The sequence below is a fragment of the Rhinoderma darwinii genome, chromosome 4 (genome assembly GCF_050947455.1).
Source record: "Rhinoderma darwinii isolate aRhiDar2 chromosome 4, aRhiDar2.hap1, whole genome shotgun sequence".
Lineage (NCBI taxonomy): Eukaryota > Metazoa > Chordata > Amphibia > Anura > Rhinodermatidae > Rhinoderma > Rhinoderma darwinii.
In genome coordinates, this window is record NC_134690.1 from 251,148,706 (window position 1) to 251,172,905 (window position 24,200).

The 24,200-nt window shown below is 40.1% G+C and overlaps 1 protein-coding gene and 1 long non-coding RNA gene across 2 annotated transcripts in view; one reads left to right on the forward strand and one right to left on the reverse strand.

The window, feature by feature from the left end:
* LOC142759800 (uncharacterized) overlaps positions 1–5,708 on the reverse strand; it is a 34,868-nt gene extending 29,160 nt beyond the window's left edge. Inside the window, exon 1 of the long non-coding RNA XR_012883197.1 lies at positions 5,623–5,708. This is a non-coding gene — a long non-coding RNA (uncharacterized LOC142759800). The remainder of the gene's footprint in view (positions 1–5,622) is intronic.
* ENPP1 (ectonucleotide pyrophosphatase/phosphodiesterase 1) overlaps positions 1–24,200 on the forward strand; it is a 117,775-nt gene that overhangs the window by 81,022 nt on the left and 12,553 nt on the right. The window contains exons 14-24 of the mRNA XM_075862389.1: positions 800–831; positions 1,694–1,821; positions 3,546–3,615; positions 7,181–7,268; positions 7,354–7,526; positions 9,553–9,598; positions 15,640–15,791; positions 16,956–17,088; positions 19,691–19,771; positions 20,433–20,565; positions 23,429–23,585. Of these exons, the coding sequence (XP_075718504.1) occupies positions 800–831; positions 1,694–1,821; positions 3,546–3,615; positions 7,181–7,268; positions 7,354–7,526; positions 9,553–9,598; positions 15,640–15,791; positions 16,956–17,088; positions 19,691–19,771; positions 20,433–20,565; positions 23,429–23,585 (1,193 nt within the window). The remainder of the gene's footprint in view (positions 1–799; positions 832–1,693; positions 1,822–3,545; positions 3,616–7,180; positions 7,269–7,353; positions 7,527–9,552; positions 9,599–15,639; positions 15,792–16,955; positions 17,089–19,690; positions 19,772–20,432; positions 20,566–23,428; positions 23,586–24,200) is intronic.

Consider the following 24,200-nt stretch of genomic DNA (forward strand, 5'->3'; position numbering starts at 1 on the left):
TATTAACTCTATTATTTTACTGCCCTATATCAGTCTGATAGGGGTCTGGGAAGCTGAGATATGGGCAGTTGAATAGTGAATCCTCGCACTGCAGGGCTGCGTTAGCTGCTTTTTGGAAGAAAAATGTAGTCTCGGGTGATTTTTCTTTCTTCCATTAAAGAAAAAAAATACTGGCTCTGCAGGGTCAACAAGATAAAAAAAAAATCTCTAAAAATGCAACACTAATTTTACGTAACAAGCCTTTATTCATGTAGGCCCCAGTCATTATTTTTTTTTGTTAAATTGAATTCTTGAAATTGTTAAACTGTATCTAGAGCATAGTTAATTTACTGTACAGAAGTGTTTGTATAAAATATACACTGAAGGTCCTTTTACACCGGCCGACAATAGGCCGGTGCAGCGAGCGCCGATCAACGAGACATCATTGATCGGCGCTCTTTGCTCCTGTTACACGGAGCTATGGATGGGAACGAGCGGTCTTTACTTCGATCCCTCGTCCCCATCCATCATGTTGGCAGCTTGTCTCCTTGTTTACACAGGGAGATGTGCTGCCGACCACGATAATCTTTTAGTTTTTTAAAACGATACGACAAGCAGATGATCGAGCGTTTGCTCGTTCATCTGCTGATCGCTGACCTGTTTACACAGGGCAATTATCGGCAATGAGCGTTATACGAACGCTCGTCTGCACTATGATCTGCCAGTGTAAAACCCGCTTTACCGTATCTACATATATTTGACTATTGACAATACATTTTCAACTTTAGGTATCTAATTTTCCGGAATGTCTTTTTTTTAGTTGACTATGCAGAGCTCGCCAAGAACCTATCAGTAAGTGCAAAACCAGTTTGATTTACTGTATACATTACTGTACATTCTATGAATTATGCCTACAATATTAATTACAAGATTACTATATATGTGTTCTAGATGAAATTATAAATTTTCCTGTTCGATTTATGCAAAGCATAAAAATTTTTCCTCTTCAAAAAAAACCCACTGATATATACTTGTTCGGCTCTGTTCACATCTGCGTTGGGGGTTCCGTTTTGACGTTCCGTCTGAGGTTTCCGTCAGAATGGGACCCTGAGCAGACACAAACTGACACCGACGGAAACCAGAGGTTTCCGTCTCCATCACCATTGATTTCAATGGTGACGGAGCTGGTGCCCCTGGTTTCTGTTTGTCTCTCTTGTGCACCAGATCAGTAGTTTTGACGGAAGCAATAGCGTATGTGGTTTATTTTAGAACCAGGCAATCCTAATATGGTTTATTTGATGTAGGAATGTAAACCTAGATTTTTTTTCCCCTGTGTGTAATTACTACTTCCTTTAAAACACTAAATAAATGTTAAAAAAAAATACTGTTTTCAATGGTCCGGTAACAAGTCTCATACCATCAGATTAATATATAGAAGTAATATATATTAGTACTTATTTTTAATGTAAGCAGTCTTATAACTCATTATATTGACTTATATTTTTGCTTAAGATGGACATAAACATTAGATTGTCAGCACATCAAACCAAAACTGTCAAAATCTGCCAACAAATATTTAATGTCTATGGCTATGACTTCATCCATGCGATCGCCAGACAAGTGTTGTCATTGTGGGATTATTGCATGCTAGCTTAGGGAGATTCTATGCAATCTTTCTTCTATTTAGTGTCCTTAATGGTATTTTTCTTCTCAGTGTCGACAACTCAATCAGCATTTCAAGCCATTTCTGAAGCAAAACTTACCAAAACGCTTCCATTTTGCCAACAATGATAGAATAGAGTCGCTTAACTTCTACAGTGATCCAAAATGGCAAGTTGTAAAGTAAGTGAGATGTTTACTTTAATCTGAAAACAGTACACCACTTACCATCCCTCAAAAAATAAAGTTTGATGGTGACTCTGAAGTACTCTATTTAGACTAAAGTTGTGTACTGTCCTGTATACATGGCTGTACTGTGATCCCCATTATGAATGAAGACTGAGACAAAAGCCAGGTTACGTTTGTGTCTAAGGCTATGTTCACATCTGCGCTGTGTTATTCCGTTGTTCTGCTCTGTCCGAGGAGCAGAGCAAGAGAATAACTGAAGCAACGGTTCCGTTGCATAACGGACACCGCCGGTGTCCGACAGAACCCATTGACTTTTTAATGGGTTCCGCCGGCTTTCCGTCGGCGTGGCAGAGGTTTTACCCGCCATAATAGCGTGGCATGCTGTGCTATTATCTCCAGTAATCTCGGCCGGATCTGCAACAGAGGCCCCTAACAGAGCCTCCAACGCAGATGTGACAGTGCCTTATTTTTTGTGGGTCATGATGGATATGACAATGGATGCTTTTAATTTCAATGGGGCTCACATTAATGCTAAAGGTCTTCAGTTTTCATCAGTCTTCATCAGTTTCTCAATCCGTTTAGGTCAGTTAAGCTCTGTTAACATCTGTCGTGGCTTCTGTTCATAAAGGAAGCCACTACACAGTGCTGGATCCATCGTGTGATGGATTTCAACAGTCCCTATTCACTTACAGTAGAATCCGTTGGAGTACCATTAAGGCTCCATTGTAGCACTATTCTTCCTACTCAAATCTGATGGAGGTGGTTCACCTTCATGGTCAGCACTATTATATATGTTTATTAAATATTTTTTTTGGTAGTAGCTGAAATGTCTAAACATTCAGCCATTGATCTCTGGCAGCCAGCAGTACAGTCAAACCCCATGTCTGATCCATGGTCGCTCAATGGTCCTGTAATTCTTGTTAGTTCACTGTCTTGAAAGTGACTATTTTTTGGTGGTGTAATAATCGAGTGAGAAATTGATGACTTATTCCAGGTGACCCAGTGGCCTGTTTTTGACTGCAATTCCTAGCTGCCTATATTTCCCGATAGCACTATGGACTGATTATAGTTATAATCAACGGTTGAGGGAGCTTTTCATGACAATTTTCTTATCATGAGTAATCCCTAAATGCATAGGAGTCACGATTGAACTCCTGGGACTTTATCATACAAGCAGCAAGGTCACGATGCTGTACAGGGAGTGTGACGTCACCTACAGAGTGTTGTTAAGAGAAATAGGGATGGTTATTGGAGTAGATAAAGCTTCTAAGGGTAGGAGGTTCCACCCCAGTTTATAGGTGCAAAGTGTAATTATAAAATGTGTAAATTCGAATCTGCTTCCCAGTTTCTGAATTGTTGTTCAAAATACAGAGTTGGACATAGAGACAAAGGGGCCCACTACAAACTTAAAATATATGTATGCGCCCTACTGTCGATTAGAGCCCAATTAATGCTCATTCCTTCTACTTCTCACAATTCCTGGTGTATTGGCAGGGCAATTTGTGAAGGATTTTCAGGCTGACGGGGTCTATAGCTAGCACTCCACTTTAATAAAACTTGCATCTGGAAAACAAGAGACCAATATACTGTTCTTTAAACAGGGGACTTCCGTTATTGATGTCTGCCATTTCATACCATGAGGGTTAAATATATTTTAAAAAAATGTGAAGATCATCTTGTGGTTTCCCATTTTGTGTTTTTATTTCTAAACATTGTAGGTCACCTGCTGAGGTAAAAGTGTGCAATGGTGGTTTTCATGGTTCTGATAACCTTTTCAAGAATATGCAGGTAATTATCTGTGAAACAATTCTGTGCTATCATGTACCATAATGATTTTGCCTGAACAGAATTTTTATCAGTTGTCCTTTTCAGTTAAGTTAAAAAAAACTTTCAATTCATGTCAGCTATTTCATATCTACCTAGTTATGCAGTGGTATGGGAGAGAGGGATATATAGCTGCAAAACCTAGGCAGATTTAATATTTAGGTCTGTGAATGCTGGGTAAATAAACCCATTTTGAAACTTCAGGATATATTCACTACCAGCAGATTTGTTGCAGAAATTTCTGTGACTGAAAATCATTCCCATTTCTGAATGGCGTTGTTTCTGCCGCATGCACCTGGATTTCTGAAAGCCCCGTTCAGATGAACAAGAACAGTCACAGAAATTTCTACGACAAATTGGTGGTGACAGGTTTTTCAGTGCTTTCCCAGACAAATCTATAACTAAGATATAGAGGAATAGAACTTTATTCTTTTTCTCAAATTTTTATAAATATTTATTCCCTTACGTCCTACCAGCAGCACAATAATGGGGTATTTCTGCCTCTGTGGATGTTAGGACAGATGAAAATGTAATTACATTTGTAAACGCTATCAATTTTGAACTAGCCTCTCCTACCACTGTGTTTTTTTTCTGTCCAGATTAGGGCAGATAATGTGATAGGTGATATCCCATTTGTCTTCAGGACACATCAGAGGATCCCTCAATGTTTTGGCAGGTGAAGGGTGCCAGGCAAGTGGTCTCTGAATTCAGAGATCTTCAAGCAGATCACAATAAATGGGGTCCATCAGAAATGGATCTCATGGCTACCAGGTTTAATCACAGAAATTGGGACCGAAATTACTTAGAATCACAGAAAAAGGTTAAAACGCCAGTTCCCAGCAGGATGTAGACAAGATACAATGGTATATGGTGGATGAGCAGGTCTAAAATACTGATGAACAGCCACCCCCACACCTACCATTTATGAGGGGGGTGGCTGCTTAGAATTATAATTGCACACAGATTTGGCTTCTATAAGTGTGCCAGTCACACGGTTACATGTAGTGCACCGTGCTGGTTTACCGACTATTAGCTAAGCCCACACTATTAGATCAGACAGGATGCTACACCTTCAAAGTGTACCACACAAAGTACTGACACCCCATTCTTTCCAGCATCCGTAGGCCAGGCTGCATCCTTTAAAAATAACAAACATGAGGTATTAGTTTATTTTTTTGGCTAAAATACTCAAGCTCACAACCTGCATGAAGGGTCCTTATCGTCTTGCAAGTCCCTACACTAACATTACAAGCAACCCCTTTGATATAATAGTATGGGCGTAACTAATAGGCCGTAAGCCAGCATGGTGCACTACATGTAACCGTGTGACTGGCACACCTATGTAAGGAAGCCAAATCTGTGTGCAATTCTAATTCTAAGCAGCCAACCCCTCATGAATAGTAGGCGTGAGAGTGGATGTTCAATGGTATTTTGCTCCTGTGTAATCTCCCACTATATACCATGGTGGCTTGTCTGCATCCTGCTGGGCACTGGTGTTTTAACCTGCCCTTGTATAAGTTGTATGGCCTTCCTCTCAGTCTATCATCACAAGAACAATCCCCTGGCAGTGGATGACCTGTCAATACCATGAAGGCTCAGACTGGCTTACCCATTCATTCCTGTATTCAAGATACTGCGAGTATTGATGAAAATCAAGCAAGACCAGGCCATGGTAGTTGCCATCATACCGTTCTCGCCAAAGAGATCGTGGTTTTTCCAACTTCTTTAGGTGTGTCGGGGGCAGTATTGGAGACTTTCCCCTCTGCAGAACCTGGTGTCCCAGGGCACTCAATTCTGCCACAATCTCCTCATCCGTTTTATTGGGAAAACTAAGGGTCTCAAGGCTCTTAAATCCTCTATTAAAGACGCAATTAGAGTTTCTTACAAATCTCAAGTTCTAAACCACTTGAAGGGGTTTTCCGAGTTATTTAATAAATTGGAGAGATGCAAAAAAAAACAACAATTACTTGCCTCACAGATCCTCATCGATCCAGCGCCGCCGCTCCATTCCTCCCCACCGCTGTGTATTGACATAGCTGCAGTGATGACGTGTCCGTGTACCCACGTGATCGCTGCAGCCAATCACTGGTTGCAGTGGGTATACGGCGCAGGTTCGCTGAGGCCAGTGCCGGGCTGCAGCGATCACGTGGGTATACGGGCACGTCATCGCTGCAGCTATGTCAATACACAGCGTCATCACTGCAGCTATGTCAATAAATGTATCGGAGTACAGGCTCAATAGAAAGCCTATGAGTCCGTACTCTGATACATCGGCTTTCTTAAAAAAGTCGAACAGAAACAAAGCGGCTGGTCGCTCACACGAGAGCTTCTGCCGCTTCGTTTTAGCAATTGATGGGGGTCTCAGTGCTCGGAACCTCACCAATCAGAATTTCTGACAAGTCATAGTTTCGATATATTGTACTGATGAGGACTAAGTATGTAGTTGTGTATAAATTGAACTAAAAAGCTTTGTACCTATGGGCTGTATCTGTGCTGATCACCAGTGGTTCTGAATGCATTGTTTTTTGTGCCCCTGTTGACAATGTGTAAAATCATAGGTGATCAATAGCTTTAAATGGTTACTCCACGCCTTAAAGTCTATATACACCTTTGATGCACATTTTATATTTAAAACAAAATGATTTCAGTGTGCTTTGTACAACTTTCTAAATACCTTTTATTAAAAATTATTTTTACTTTTTGAGATTCAGCTGCATGTATTCTGTATGCGCTTAAACCTGAATCCGTCAGATCAGCAGCACTGACTGGTTCAGTGTCAGCGGGTTCTGCGTATCTGTCAAGCAGGATCCAACGGTTATTGATCACATCTAGGTTATGAACTTAGATGTGATCGGAAACCGCTCGATCCTGCATGTCAGAGAAACACAGGACCCACTCAGGGCCTCCGAACCTGACGGATACAGGTTTCAGCACTAGATACAGCTGCTCTGTATACAGGTTACAAAGCCGCTATATCTCAAAAAAGTATAAATCCTTTCTAATAATAAGTATTTAGAAAATTGCACAAAACACACTGATGCACATTTTTATTTAAAAAAACACACGATTTCAAAGGTGTACATAGCCTTTAAGAAAATAAAAATCATAGTCAAGCTGGGGTGTACTTTTCTTACATTAACGAGATATTGAATGCATTGTGTACTACAGCATTGTTAGGCACTGTAACCTGTTTTAATGCCCTTCCTTGCCAACCATAAATCTTTTCCACTGCATACTGGTCCTGTATTGTAAAACTGATAATGGCAAATTATTTACATCCCATAGGCCAAAGAAGCAATTATGACGCTTACAGACTATTTGGCAGTATCATAACCCCATAAAAACAGTAACAGATTTCCTGAGTATGAGTGATTAATTCCCGTAACCATAGGAGTAAATCTTATGGGTTATGAATAAAATTTTTATAACCATCCGCTGTTTCCTAGCAAGGTAACAGAATTTTACAGTTTAGACTTTTAGTTAAGTCCTAATCTCTTTCTGATAATTTTTATGATTGTTTTAATTGCAGGCTCTTTTCATTGGTTATGGGCCTAAGTTTAAGCATGGCATAGAAGTGCAACCATTTGAGAACATAGAAATATATAATTTGATGTGCGGTGAGTGATTTCATTGTATTGTTTTATAATATTGTTAGATTTAGCATTGTACATTTTACATATGCACTTCTGGTGTGTTTTGCAGACTTGCTAGACATTGAACCTGCACCCAATAATGGAACTCGTGGAAGTCTTAACCATTTACTTAAGCAGCCAGTTTACAATCCATCCTTACCAAAAGAACTATCTGAACCCTTCCAGTGCTCTGTTATCCATGGAGCAAAGGTGAACAGCTTTGGCTGCTCTTGTGACTCACTAGTAAGTACAATAGCTTATCTTGTTAAAGGACTTAAAGGGATTGTCCAGGCATGGAAAAACTGATGACCTATCCGCAGGATAGGTCATTAGTATATGATCAGTGGGGGTCAGACACCCGGACCCTGCAACGATCAGCTGCACCAGATGTCCATGCAGATGTATAGCAGATGACTCCGGTCATGGAATACCGGCCAAGCTGCAGTACTCCAGCTCTGCCCCTATTCAAGTGAATAGAGTTGCTGTTCTGCAGCACGGCCACGATGCAGTGTACGGAGCCATCTGCTTCCGGCTCCGAATACTTCATACCCTGCATAACATCCGGTGCTCGGAGGCAAAAACTCTGCCTCCGGGTATTGGCATCTATGGTATTTTGCCTCCTCAGTTAAACCCATTTTTTGAAGGGAGGTTGGAATATAATATAAACTATGCGTAATATTGAACTAAACCATAAGATGATTTGCACAAACCGAAGTCTCCTTCCCATTCTTATAAATATTCACCCATTTATCTTGACTTATTTGGCCTAAATCCCTATTCCAACCACTTTGACTTCTGAAAACAGTGTTTAGATAATATAAACTTATAATTATTTTATATATACTTGAAAGCATTGGCTGCATTCCTCTCACGAATACCTTCTAAAGCACAGTGCTTTTGAACCTTGAACACAATTTTGTCCAGGGTTTTAGTGCTAGCGTGCTATAATTGATGATATCTATATCCAAATTTATTTGGCCCATACGTGGATTGTAAATCCTCAAAAGGAATTAGTTGTCCTTCTATAAAAATGTGACTTACTAGTGTAATACCAATTATTTCCCAAAAACTATATTATCATAAACTGTTGAGAACTATGATAACTATAGTTATTCCAAATCTGGGTTAAAGAAACTGCCCCCCCTAATCCCACCCAGCTTCTTAAAATCCGCCCAACTTTTATGGTTCATTTGCCCAGATTCCAAAAGTTCAAAAATATTACGCACGTTTACAACTGTCATAAAGTAAAATCTTAGGTGGCAGAATTCTGCCAGCCGCCACAAATTGGAGTTGTGCGGCCACAAAGTAACCCTGCATCCATGGGAGGGCTAAGCCTCCCTCTCTTACCTTTATCCATAAGTACTTCTGTTTGATCCTGACCCTTTTCCTGAAATAAGATCATTGATAATTACTTTTATCTGCTTAAAGACCCTGCTATTGATCCATACCGGACAAGCTAAGACATATAAAAATTGAGGCAGCAGAACCATTTTCTCAAGTGATATTCTATAGCTTACCCCACATATGCACCTTCGCTTTAGTTTTCTAAATCAATGGCATAATTGTAATGTCTGGGTAGGGAAACAGAAAAGTGAGCCCTAATCTACCCGCCACTCAGTCCCTGCCTACTTGCAACAACCCGCCCTAGGCGACGGGGTACAACTGGGCGACGGTCCCTACACTCAATAGGTGCACGACAGACAAACAGACAAGGGTACAAAGAAGCCAGGGAAATGGGGAAGTTGCCCACGGCAACACCGTGAGCAACAAGCGAGGTGAACGAGCCGAGTCAAACCAGGAGATGAGCGAGGTACAAAAACGCAGAGCAGAAGAGTGGTCAGAAAAGCCAAGGTCAATAACAAGCAGAGGGTCAGTAGTTCAAGAAGCTGCAGCAGGGCCAGGAAACCAACAGAGAAGAATCACAAGCAAAGGAGGAACAGGAAAGGCAGGTATAAATAGACAGAGGGCGGGAGCTAACACCGTCTGGCCAGGCTGTGATAGGCTCTCCCACTCCTAAGCCTGCCATCCTGGGTGGTGGAAGATGGAGTCAGTCTCACAGACCTAGACGCAGGTGCAGACTGATTACCTATGGGCGTCGACACAGAAGTTGTGTCTGGCAGATCCTTACAATAATATTCAAAGAGATATGATTTTCCCGATTACTTTCTATCTTAATCCGCAGATATTCAAAGTGTTATGAATTTATTCATTATTTTAACTTTCATGCAAGACATATGTAAATGCCCTAATACTATTTTCTCTCTCTCAGACAGAAACTGGATATAAAAGACAATTAACGCTTACACCTCAACAAGGTAAGCATTGTCGGGATGTAACGAAAGTTAAAATGACTAAAGATCTGTTGGGAGAGTTTTCTTTTCATTAGAAAGATGCACAAGTGCAGGGACGCCATCAGGAATTTCTTGGGCCAAATACAGCAATGCAGTCTGAGCCTCTGCCCCCCTCATTACCAGGGTGGGGGGCGAAATAGAACGTGGCAGGGGCTCTGAAAAGGGGCAGGGCTGAGACAGTAGATGAGCAGGGGCTCTGTCAGGGGCAAGGGGGAGAGCCTAGGTGGCAGGGCTCTGTGATGAATTAAAAATGGAAGGGGAAGAGGAAGCCTGGGGGCAGACTCTACCTTTCTGTGGAGAAATACTTAGAAAAAAGGAGGACAGGGGCTTCTGCCAATCACTCATCAAAATGCAATGCTAGTTCCTGATCTGGTCCTCAGCAGGCTTTAACCCTTTCACGCTAACCATCTGTAGATTCACGTCCTATCCGCATATACCTCGTGCAGCGAGGACGTGAATCTCGCTGTCAACCTCTGCCTCTGGTGCTGGAGACCCGGATCTCGCTGTCAACCTCTGCCTCTGGTGCTGGAGACATGATCGGGACCTGATTGGTTCAGGTCCCGATCATGTGATCGCAGGGAAACTTTTTGTTGCTACAACAAAGTTTCCCGGGGACCGATTGCGGGTGCTGCCGTCAGTTGCATGGCAAAACCGGAGGCCATACAACGGCCTCCGGGTCTGCCATTCACAGAAGCCTATGAGGACCAGCTGGTCCTCATAGGCTTCCTGCCAGTGTGACGGTCAACGTCACACTGACATTTTATAATACATTACACTACCTAGGTAGTGTAATGTATTATAGCAGCTATCAGTGCTGCACATCTTCAAGTAAAAAAGTAAAAAAAAAAAGTAATAAGGTTTTATAAAAGTGTAAAAATAAGTTATAAGTTACAAAAACAAAAAATGCTTTTTTTTCCTAGAAGTCTTTTATTATAGGAAAAAAAATGAAACCGTTAAAGTACATATATTTGGTATCACCGCGTTCGGAACGACCCAAACTATAATATTTTTCCCGCACAGTGAACACTTCAAAAAATAATAAAAAAAAATAGTGATTCTAGCATTGTTTTTTGTCATCACCCCTCACAAAATATTGAATAAAACGTTGCATGTATCCCAAAATAATACCAATAAAAACTAAAAACCGTCCTGCAAAAAACAAGCCCTTACACAGCTTATTTGACTGAAAAATAAAAAAATGATTGCTATCAGAATATGGTGACACAAAAAAGAAATTATTTTATAGGAAAGTGATTTTATTGCGCAAACGCCACAAAACATAAAAAAAGTTATACATATGGTATAGCCGTAAATTGCATCGACCCGCAGAATAAAGTAAAATAAACTTATAGTGCATGGTGAACACTGTAAAAGAGAAAAAAAAAAGACAAAACATTGTCAAAATGTATGTTTTGTTTTTTTTTGTCACTTTGCTTGGCCAAAAAAAATCGAATAAAAAGTGATCAAAAAATCACATGTACCCTAAAATTGTACCAATGAAAACTAGATAGTAATGTAACAAGTAAGCCCTCAGACGGCTCCAGTGGAAAAAAAAGAAAAAAGTTCTGGCGCTCAGAATATAGCGACAGAAATTGTGCAGAGCGTTCCAAAAGCGGATAAGATTGGGAACCATTTATCAGTGCGATACCGGCCACATTTCTATGAATTATTATTTAATTACCCTATTATTATACCCTCTTATTATGCCCTGTTGTACTCTGCCCAGCTTACATATGCCCCCACATTGTAAACTGAACCACCAGCAAAACCCCAAACAGAACTATTACCAAGCAAAATCTGCGCTCCAAAACACAAATGGCGCTTCTTCCCTTTTGAGCTCTGCCATGGGTCCAAAAAGCAGTGTATTACCACATATGGGGTATTGCCGTAATTGGGAGAAATAGCTTTACAAGTATTGGGGTGCTCTTTATTCCTTGTAAATTTATTATTTTTTTTATATTTTTTCAGAAAAAAAGTAGATGTTCATTTTCACAGACAAACTCCAATAGATATAGCAAAAGACCTGTCGGGTCAAGATGCTAACTATACACACCTCAAGGAATTTATCAAGAGGTAGTTTCCAAAACCATGTCACTTTTGGGGAGTTTCCACTGTTTTGGCACCACAAGACCTCTTCAAACCTGACATGGTGCCTAAAATATATTCTAAAAAAAGGAGACCCCAAAATCCTCTAGGTGCTCCTTTGCTTCGGAGGCCTGTGTTTCAGTCCATTACCACACTAGAGCCACATGTGGGATATTTCTAAAAATGGCAGAATCTGGGCAATAAATATTGAGTTGCGTTTCTTTGGTAAAACCTTCTGTATTACAGAAATTATTTTATTACAAATGAATTTCGGCAAAAAAGAAAAATGAAATTTGTAAATAACACCTCTACTTTGCTTTAATTCCTGTGAAACATCTAAAGGGTTAAGAAACTTTCTAAATGCTGTTTTGAATACTTTGAGGGGTGCAGTTTTTAAAATGGGATGATTTATGGGGTCTATCTAGTACATAAGGCCCTCAAAGCCACTTCAGAACTGAACTGGTCCTTGAAAAAATAGCCATTTGAAATTTTCTTGAAAATTTGAGAAATTGCTGCTAAAGTTCTAAGCCTTGTAACGTCCTAGAAAAATAAAATAATGTTCAAAAAACAATGCAAATATAAAGTAGACATATGGGGGATGTTAATTAGCAACAATTTTGTGTGGTATTACTATCTATTTTACAAGTAGATACATTTAAAATTTGAAAAATTATAATTTTTGCAAATTTTCTTACAATTTTGGTGTTTTTCACAAATAAGCTATGAATTTAGTGACAACATTTTTCCACTAACATAAAGTACAATATGTCATGAGAAAACAATCTCAGAATAGCTTGGATAGGCAAAAGCATTCCAGAGTTATTACCACATAAAATGACACATGTCTGATTTTAAAAAATGGGGCTGGTCCTCAAGGGCCAAAATGACCTTGGTCCTGAAAGGGTTAAGATCCCCCACCATCGTGATATGTCTATATGAAGCCTCATCTTCACACACGGCACCCACATCACATGCGTAGACCCCAGACCAAATAAATTCAGACCCCAAACCCAGGACTAATCCTCTATGGGACGGAGGGTGCCCAATCTCCGGTAGCAACTCTGTGTGGGACTGGGCAGAGACAGGGTGGTAGTGGTTCTGTAGGGGGACACTGGGAGACACAAGGTACGAGGAACTCTATGGGAGAAGGGTGGTGATACATGATGGCAGGGGCATTGTAAGGGAGAGGGGGCAAGGGGAGAAACCAGAAGGAAGAGCTCTTTGGGGGAGGGGTGAACACAACCTGCAAAGGGAGCTCTGTTGGGGGGCAGATTAGGTGGCATGGTCTCTGGGGGTGGGATGGGAGTTGTTGGCTGAGTGTGCACAACTTGATGAAGGTAGCAGGGGCCTAAATAATCATCATGGATGTGCCACCTCTATTTCAAAATCATTATTTTCATACCGAACCCAGAGCTATATAATGCTCTATAGTAGTGAGAATGTCATAATTTGTAATGTTCACTTCAATGAGATAAAAGTCTGCAATACCTGTTAATTCGCTGCTATATCAGTGTTGACTATTCACAGTGAGCAAGAAGAGATGAAGGGGAAGCAGTGCTTGTACGAGGGCTGCACCCCCATCAAAACAGCTGATCGGCGAGGGTCCTCAGTCGGACCCCGACCCATCAGCTATTGATAGCCTATCCTCATTTTTAGTGATTGGCTAACCCCTTTAATGGCTGTGTACACCCTTTTTTTTTTTTTTTAAATCGATCTATCAATGTTTTAGATAATTTTAACCCTTTAATGACCAGCCTATTTTAAACCTTAATGACCAAGCAATTTTTTTCATTTTTCCATCGTCTCATTCCAAGAGCTATAACTTTTTTCTTTTTGCGTCGACATAGCTGTATAAGGTCTTATTTTTTGTGGGTACATATAATTTATTGATTTAACTTTTAATGAACTTTTTTTTGGGGGGGAATAGAAAAAAACAGATATTTCGCCACACTTTTTTGTGTCTTAAATCTACGCTGTTTACTGTGTGGTATAAATAAGACACTAACTTTATTCAGCGGGTTGTTACGATTGCAACGACACCAAATTTGTGTCGATTTTGTATGTTTTACTACTTTTACACAGTAAAAACACATTTTTTTTTTTTTTTTCAAAATTATTTGTTTTTGTGTCTCAATATTTGAAGTGCCATAACTTTCTTTATTGTTCCGCCGATGCAGTTGTATGAGGGTTTTTTGTTTTTGCGGGACGACTTGTAGTTTTTATTGGTACCATTTTGGAGTAGATGCGACTTTTCGATCAATTTTTAGCACATTTTTTTTTAAGGCAGGATTCTCAGAAAACAGCAATTTTTTCATCGTTTTTTATTTAATTTATTTACGGCGTTCACCGTGCGGGTTAATTAATGTAAAAGCTTCATAGTCGGGGTCATTACGGATGCGGCGAGACCAAATATGTGTAACTTTTTTACTTTATTCAGTTTTTTTAATAATAAAGCATTTTGTAAGGGGAAAAAGTGGGTTTTTCATTTTTTTTTTTTTTTTTTTTACTTTTTTTATTTTTTATTAACTTTATTCAACTTTTTTTTTTTACTTTTTTGCTAGTCCTACTAGGGGACTTTAATATGCGATCCTCCGATCGCTTTTATAATACACTGCAATACTTTTGTATTGCAGTGCATTACTGCCTGTCAGTTTAGGTTTCCTAAAGGCAGACCTGGGGGCCACTATTAGGCCCCCGGCTGCCATCGGAGACACAGACACTTGGCAATCTTATCGCCGGCTGTCGGTGGGAGAGAGAGGGAGCTCCCTCCCTTTCTCCAAAACAACTCCAATAGCGAGCGCCGCATCTGAGGGGTTAAACGGGTGAGATCGATACTTATGTCGATCTCACCAGTTCGAGCAGGGATGCCCCCAGCTACCTCTGGTAGCTGAGAGCAGGGAGGTTTAACGGCTCCCTGCTCTGTTTGTTTATTCTGATGCAGCGCCGTGAAATGGCGTATACATCAGAAAAAAGCCCATTGGTGGCTGCCGTGAAAAGGCGTATTGGCGGTCACTAACGGGTTAAGCGACTTTTAAATTGTGACATTTTTAGATAAAAGTCCAGTTCATAAACTTGGATGTGATTTATAATTACCTGAACCTTGCTGAACCAGCTGACTTGACCGAATCGGCTTTGATGGCAAGATACAGCTTCTATGTATAGAGGATGTATAGAAACTATCTCAAAATTGTTTTTTTTTCATAGAAAAGAATTTAAAAGTTGCAGTGTTTTCAGGCGTAATTCGAATTACGCCTGAAAAAAATGCCCCTAATACGCCTACAAACATCTGCCCATTGCTTGCAATGGGATTTACGGTGTTCTGTTCCCACGAGGCCTTATTTTACGCGTCGCTGTCAAAATACGGCGCGTAAAAAGACGCCCGCAAAAAAGTACATGTTACTTTTTGGACGTTTTTGGAGGCGTTTTTCATGGACTCAATTGAAAAACCGCTCCAATAATGGGCGTAAAATACGCCGCGAAATCCGCGAGTTGTTACAAAAACGTCGGAAAATCAGGAGCTGTTTTCGCTTGCGTGTGAACATACCCTTTATAGATAATTTTATTTTTTTAATAATAAAACATGTTCAAAGGTGTACGTATTCTTTAGATAGAATGTAACTAAAGGCTAATTATATAAGCTCCACCCACATAGATAGATATTAGAAAGTATTAGATAGATAGATAGGTATTCGATCGATATTCGAAAGATGAGACCGATATATCAGATAGTTGTGAGAGGATATGACAGATCGATCGACGTGCCAGATGGATAAATAGATGTTAATTCGAAACATTAGAAGGGTGTATGCAAAATACAGTAAGTATATATTTCTAAATATTGATTTTCATATTAAATTTTTTGTATAATTGCATTGTTAAAAGTTTTTTTTTTTTTTTTTTCTCATTTGCACAATTTACAGAATCTGACACTAAAAAGATTAATCTACCGTTTGGAAGACCACAGGTTTTGCAAAATAGCAGCTATTGTATCTTGTACCATAATAAATATGTGAGTGGTTTCAGCTACGATATAAAGATGCCATTGTGGAGTTCATATACCCTGGGAAAAAATGTAAGTATTTGTTTTAATAGTAGTATGCCACATAACAAATTTTGCTATGTGACTCTGCCATCGAGAACAGAAGCATGTTAGACCCGCTGTATAGACTTTGAAGTAAAAAATAATTTAAAAATACATATAATATATGTATATATGTGTGTGTGTATTTATTACAAAGGAGAGCAGCGCTATACGTTTGTAAAAAATAGTAGCCGGTGCAAGCCTCAGGACCTCGACTTGCAGTCCTTTGATCAATACGCAATATTCCAAGGAATAGGCAGCACTCAATATACGGATCCAGTGGAAAAGTGATGCTTTTTTCACGCATAGTAATGCAACGTTTCAGACCCCGTCTTGGGCCTGCTTAAGAAATGTATTTACATGTCAGAGCTTTAAGGAGTTTTTCCACAATACGAAGTAATGGCATAAAACTATTAGATGGGAATACCCTTTAACCCCTTACCGACATTTGACGTAACTGTACGTCCTAGTCATTAGGAGAGGGGGGAGGATGGAGCGGGTTCCTGGGCTGAGCCCCCTCCATACGCCAGTGTCCGCTGTGTATGACTCTGATCTCGGATGTTTAATCACTTGGATGCCGTGGTCAATAGCAACCGCAGCATCTAAGTCATTAGAAGACGGGGGGGGGGGGGGGTGTACGGTCGGGTCCACGAGGCCTTAGGATGCCTTTTTGTTTTACCAGTTAACATGTTTAAATATACGTAAATTTTCACACATGACATAATCTGTGCCAACTGCCAATGTTTGAATGCAAAAGTATTTCTCTTTCAATTTCCCGTGAGAATAACAAAGTACTAGACTACCCAGTTGGCATCGCTGAGCACGGTCCTATAAGTGAAACTATGCACATGTTTTTATGGGAATCTTGCAGTTAATGGGAGTGTAATGTTTTAGGTTAGTTCAAAATATTTTTCCAGGAAAGACATTCCAAACTCCTTTTTAAACTCATTAAATTGAGCTAATGTCTTTTCTGGCACAACATAAATGTTAGATTCAGAACATCAAGACTGGAGAATAAACAGGAGGACACTCCACACATGGGGAAACGGGTCCTGTCTTCTGGTGGACACTTGTGTCTTAGAAGTATGGATGCAATTATATTTACTTTTTATGTGTTTGCCAATTAGAATTTTCTGGTTGTGTAATGTTTGATAGGAACTTCTGCCAGCTTCTGTGGGAAATGATTCATGTTTATTCATGGATGTTCGAATTCCACAAGGACAAAGTCAAAGTTGTCAATACTACAATCGCCATCAATTTCTGAAATTCGGATTTCTCTTTCCTCCAAGTAAGTATAGAGTACCATTGTATCGCTATTATATGCACTAGAAATGTAAATGTTCAATTGAAAGGAGAACCATCAGGTTTCATATGTGTATATATAGGGTCTTTACTGTACAGGAAATTGTTTTTAATATGTATCATCTTTACTGTTTTAGTGTTTAAAGTTACAAACCCAGTGTCCTCAGCAACTCTATTTGTGTGTACCCCATAACCGTTCTTGTGTTTTGACCTTGTTTGGCTTTGTTATAATGTACATAATCATTCAACTGTCCATGCACATACACTTGTTACTGCCACTGTTCTAGATTAGACTAGGTTAAGATGTGGATATCAATGTTTATCTGGAATTACAGCGTCCCTTTGACAAGGCTGTATATGCAGAGCACAGATACAGATCGTTGTTCGGCGCTCGTTTGCTCCTGTCACAAGGAGCTATGTATGGGGACGAGTAGTCGTTACTCCGATCGCTCGTCCCCGTACACTATTATCATGTCGGCAGCGCGTCTCCCTGTTTACGCAGGGAAATTATCGGCAACAAGTGTTCTATGAACGTTTGTCTGCCCGATAATTGGCAAGTGCAAAAGGGCCTTAAGGCCATGCATCGATGTGGCAGAATTTTTCCGCTGCAAATGTTGGTGCAAGTTTGGGGCAATTACGCAACGAATCTGCAGCAACATTTGCATATTTGACAGGTAATTCAGACGTTGCAGAAATCACAGCGGACTTGCCACAGATTTCAGTTTTTGCATTGCAAAGGCTGAAATCCGCAGTGAATTTCCGCTTCTTTTCTGCGATGTAACGAGCATGCTGCGGAGGGAAAATTCTGCACCACAGCCTAATTTCCGCACAGTTATTTTCTGCTACGTCTGAACTAACTTTCCTAAAAATGTATGGACAGAAATGGAAAAAACGGCTGCTGCAGAATTCCACTGCAGACTGTCCACAGCGGAATTCAACATCAATTCCGCCATGTCTGAATGTGCCCTTATATGTCTGTCTGTGACCCAAAGACAACAATAATTGATAATACTGGTGATAGGTAAAATGTTTTCACCTTTTTTCATGCATGCTAAAAGGCTTACATTAAAATTATAACTTAAAATTTATAGAATTACATTTTATCAAATAAAAAAATTCTGTAAGGCCTTGTTCACATCTGCATCGGTCTTTCCGGCAGAGGAGCAGAACAAGGAATATCCTGTAAGTGCCGATCCCGTTGTAGAATAGACACCGTTGGCGTCCGGCAGATCCCATTGACTTTTTAATTCGTTTCCATCAGGGTCTCCGTGTTTTTTCCGGAAACTATAGCGTTGCATGCTCAGGTGGTTTTTGGCCGGATCTGTGATGGAGGCCCCTAACAAGACTCCAACGCAGATGTGAACCAGGCCTGAGAATGCAAACCATTTATTTTTTTGTTTTGTTTAAAGCAGCAATAGCACAGCTAAGCAGTTATGTTTTTATCGTTTGTTTCCAATAGTAAACTCTGTTAATAACCACCGCCCCTTTGGTACCATGTTAGGATTTCCCCATGTTAAACCTCAGCACTTTGTGGGAGATTTGCATAGACTGGCTTTCCATACGCCAGTCTTGGAATGAACACAGCTGGAGTAAGATGCAATACATATTTCAACCTGCGCACGCCTCTTAATAAGTTTGTCACATCTTCAGCCGTTTATACTTAAAGAAGGGAAAATTTACGTCAGCTACGAGCCGGCGCAGATTGCTGCTGTAATTTAGGCCAGTTTATGGCATAAATGATAGTAAATGTATTGGACAGTTGGTGGCCCCGCGCCTTCCGCAAAGACCTGCTCACTTTTTTTAAGTGGCGGAGGTGTCTGAAAAACCAAAGAAATGCAAAATTTAACAAGCTACTGAATGTTTTGCCTGTTTGCCACAATATAATGCACTATAGGCAATGTTGGACTGGGGTTTCTTGGGCCCACCAGAGGAAACTATTCTAAAGGGGCCCACATCCATCTACACAAAACATCTGCATGTCCTCTTTTAATTACACTGTACATTTTGTTGTCATTACATAACCTATCATCAATAAGGTATGATAGATTATTTGTGAATTGACGTATACGAAATAGACCCTCGAGGCAAATTATTGTTTTCAAATAGGGTTATCTTCTGTCGGACCACCAGGGCCCTTATGTTTTTATATTTAAATGTTTTTATTAATTTTTTGAACAAACATTACAAAAATGTAAAATTCAACAACATCAATGTAAAGAAAGTACCAAGTATAAAGTACAGTATACACAATGTGAAATATAAAACATATAAAACTCTGAGAAGCTCTAGGCCCTTATGTTTTTAGAGCCCATTATTGTGATAGAGCCTAGGCCCACTGGAGGAACTTCTGGTATGCCGGTGGGCCCTGGTTTACCTTTGAAATCCACTACATGGCATATGTTGCTCTTGAAAACACACTCTTTCTTGGATATATGTTCCAAGATTATCCCAACTATGTTAAAATACAATTCTTAGACGAGTCCTATAGGAGTACAAAAAAAAAGGTAACCATAAAAAGATCATATTGGACAGTCAAACCAATTTTACGTCATATTTTTTTTAATATTATGTTGCTGTTTTTATTTTAGGCCTCAAAAGATCTTTTAAAGATGATGGTTATTCAGGACTTACAACGAGCAATATGATTCCAATGTATCCTGCATTTCAAGGTTAGCTCTGCTCTTTAGTACTGTTGTGTTCGTCATGTCATGTTATTTCTGCTTGTTTTGTGCTCCGATTTATCCCTATTTACATTCTGCCCTACAGAAGTTAATTATTAAGATTCTCTAGGGTAAAGTCTGATGAACATTTGCTTTGTGCTACACCACATAGTAAGTTATAAAATGCACTGAATGAATGCGCTGATACTTACTGTATTTGTGCAGTTATTGCACTAGTAGCGGTTAGCAGCTACCGAGGTTATATCTATAGTTATGGCACCAAATGACTCCAAGAGACGTACTTCTGTTAGGCTTGGTTCACACCGGTGTTGTTGCATTCGTTTGTTCTGCTCCGTCGGAGCAGAACAGGGGAATAATGGAACCACAAAACCCATTGACTTTAATGGTTTCCGTCAGGGTGTCTGATTTTACCAGATATAAAAGAACAGCATGCTGCGCTATTGTTCTGTGGTGTATTCCGGTAATCCCTGCTGGATCTGCTACAGATGCCCCTAATGGAGCAGATGTGACCGAAGCCTTAGTTAAGAATTATATTCAGACATTTTTGTGTGTTTTTTTTTTTGTTTTTTTTTTTAAATCTGTGTGATAACCAATATTTTATAGTCTTTTTCAAAAGCCAATGATGGTTGTATTTTCTTTACCCTTTTAGGGGTCTGGAAATATTTTCATGAAGTTTTATTGGCAAAATATGCAAAAGAGAAAAATGGAATCAATATCATCAGTGGTCCAATATTTGATAATGATTTTGATGGCCGATCTGACACGTTGGAGCAAATTAAACCGTAAGTAATAGATTACTCACCAGAAATTCTAAATGTTACGTTTATTTATTTATTGACTGACTCCTTGTGTGAGTAGATTTTCTCCCTTAGAGTATGTGCAAACACACTAATTACGTCCGTAATTAACGGACGTATTTCGGCCGCAAGTACCGGACCGAACACAGTGCAGGGAGCCGGGCTCCTAGCATCATACTTATGTACGATGCTAGGAGTCCCTGCCTCGCTGCAGGACAACTGTCCCGTACTGTAATCATGTTTTCAGTACGGGACAGTTGTCCTGCAGCGAGGCAGGGACTCCTAGCGTCGTACATAACTATGATGCTAGCAGCCCAGCTCCCTGCACTGTGTTCGGTCCGGTACTTGCGGCCGAAATACGTCCGTCAATTACGGACGTAATTAGTGTGTGTGCACATACCCTTAGAAGCAAAGCATCCAGGGGAGAATACCATCCTACATATGGAGTCTGATAAAGCATGACACCAGTTTCCTCTGCCTGATTCCATACGTATCCAATAGATATGCCTCTCTGTGAAATCTGAGTAATACGGAGGTATAGTAGAGGGCTCACGGAGCTCTATGGAAGCCCAATTATGTACAAAACACAGCCCTTCAAGTGAATGTCGCCTTTTGATACCATTTAAAGGCGGCACGCATTCATTTATTAATTTTATCTTTTTCTGAGCTTTGTTTTTCTGATACATAACTCTAAATCCCCCGCAGTTACCATTCGAAGAAGCTTAGGAGCGAACTACATACTGTTATACATTGACGATAATAATAATAATTAATAATAATATACTATGCAACTTGCTCCTAAGCTCCCTCTAGTGGAGGCTGCAGGCAGCCAGCATGGTATGTTTTTGAACTATCTATTCAAGGGTACAATTTTGGGCAACAAATCTAGTTTTGTTTTTTAGACAGTTGAGGTTTAACACAAGCCTTTTTAAGTTACCTTTTCTCTCTGATCATCCATGTGTCCAGAATGCAGCAGTGCTCTTCCGGACAGACGGGTAAACCAATCAGACCATTATATATATATATATATATATATATATATATATATATATATATATATATATATATATATATATTTCTACCACTGTATGTATATACAAATTAAATGTCCCTACCTTGTAACAACTTTGTGTATATGATTATATCAGATATGTACTATGCTGCTAAGGGTTAAATTGTTACACATCCCAACCTGGTGGCCGCTGTATGAATATTAGGCCCTATTTACATTACATCAGGGCCCCAGATCTGAGGTATAAGCCGGGAGCGTTTCCCAACACATATCTGCTATAACGCTAAATACTAGATTGGACTTTAAACCCAAGAGTTCCTGGCTAGCTTAGTCGGAACTTAGGTGACGGCTCAGAGAAGCGGTGATGCAAAGCAGCACAAGTCGGCAAGTACACTGCCAGGGCCACTAGAGTACCGCAGTGGGTCGGGTGTGATCCCTGACACGACACCTCGGTGCAAGGCTGCAATCTATCCCACTGTATAGGTATTTTTTACTCCGTACTTTTCTATGAAATAGTGTAGTCTACTACGCTATTCTATACCACAAAAAAAGGACATGTTTTGGCATGAGCCAGGAGAATTGGGGCCTTTGGATACGTGATCAAAGTTCCCCTATTAAGTCCTATTTCACATGGCTGTTATATAGGCGCGTTTTAAGGTCCAGATGACCGCTACAATATCTGAACCCCTTGCAGTTCTATTATCACTAAGTTTTTATGGTGATCTAAGTTTTGTTTACTAAAAATGTGGCGTGTTCAGTTGTTCTGTCCGTAATATGGACACCTAAATACCGTTGCAATACACCCCTAAGTGGTACCCCACTCTGTATGCACTGTTGTAGTATGGAGTTTTACACATGCTCATCCTTGTGGTTACCATACATACATAGATCTGTTTAGATACAGCACACGTCTATAGAGATTTTCCTCTGCAGATATTGTTCAGATCAGTGCCTGGGGTCTGATGATCCAGAACTGCTTTTATGGCAGAATATATTCCTACAACTATTTTATTTTAGTGAAGTCTTGAGATTATGGCAATTATATGATTTTTAGTCCCTTGGTTTTTCCTGTTTTTTTGTTTTTTATTTGAAAAGGATGGGAATATTTTAGAAGACCTGTATATGTTAGGACAGGTTCTGTTTCTTTTTTCTATTTAGGCATTTAGTGATACATTTCATATAAAAATGTATACATTAGTTTTAAAAAAAATTTTTTTTCCCCTATAAGGGTATATTCACACGTAGCGTAAATATTGCATATTTTCTGCAACAAATTTAGTTGTGAAAGTTCTGCAGCATATTACAGTGGCAGCAGAGTGGATCAGATTTTATTCCGCAGCATGTCAATTGTATTTGCGGAATTGCTGCTTTTCAGTTGTGGGTTTTCCCTATTGAATTCAATGGGGAGGTAAAACCTGCAACAAATAGCAGATGTTGCAATTTTTGTTGCGGGAAAACCTGTAGTCGGCCTTGATGAAGCTGCTTCATCCAGGACAGCCTCCTGGAATGATGTTTCAACCCATGTGACCGCTGTAGCCAATCACAGGCTGCAGCGGTCACATGGGATTAAACATCATCTCAGGAGGCTGTGCTGCAGGGTGGCAGAATGACGCGCCGTCATGGCTACTTGTAAGTATGAAACTTTTTTTTCTTCTTGCGGTTTTCCGCAGCGGACATGCCGGCCAAAAAACTGCACTGCAATTTGGTATGTTTTGAACAGATGAAATATACGATCGTGGGCATGGGGCCTAAGTGTCTATTCACATGGTGAGAATATAAACGCATTGTTTTAGCACTGTTTAATCCTGATAAATTCCAAAATATCTTTTATTGCAGGACCGTACAGAATTCAGATGTGAACATTCCCACGCACTACTTTATAATTCTGACAAGCTGCAAGAATTCCTCCCAGACTCCTGAGCAGTGTTCTAGTCCTTTGGAGGTCTTGTCTTTTATTGTACCACACAGGGCAGACTACAGTGAAAGTTGTGCTGTAAGTTTTGGTTTATTGTAGGGGTTGTCCCAGAACAGACCCTTATTACCGAGTGCTGTACTCGGCTGTTTCTGTCATTCCCATAAACCTTAGACTGGATCGGCATTGCGCATGCTCGACCGCCGCTTCATTCAATGTCCTCCTCACTGCTGTTCTCAAATCCAGTCCCCAGGAATCCATAACAGGCCATGCTCTGAAGATCTTGTTAGGGTACATTCACAAAGGGGGGTAATGGTGTAGAGAATAGCGTGGTAAAAAAATCAATATATTTACATGAGATTTTGCCTTTCCCCTTGTGCATTTACTCTTAGGCCCTGTTCACACAGTTTTTTTGGCGCTTATTTTGACGTGGAAACCGCATCTGAATCCGCTCCAAAAGCCTCCCACCTCCCATTGATTTTCACTCACGGGAAAAAAAAGCGATATGCTCTTTTTTTCTTGTGGTTCCGTCTCTGACCTCCCATTGAAATCAGCGCGATGCAGGGAAAGCGTTTTTCGTGGCGTTTTTTGCCCGCGGCTCTCAATGGCCCCTACTGAAAAATGCAGCGAAATTTGCAGGAAGAAAGTGAGCAGATTTCTTTCTGCCTGCAAAATACACCGTGTGAACAGGGCCTT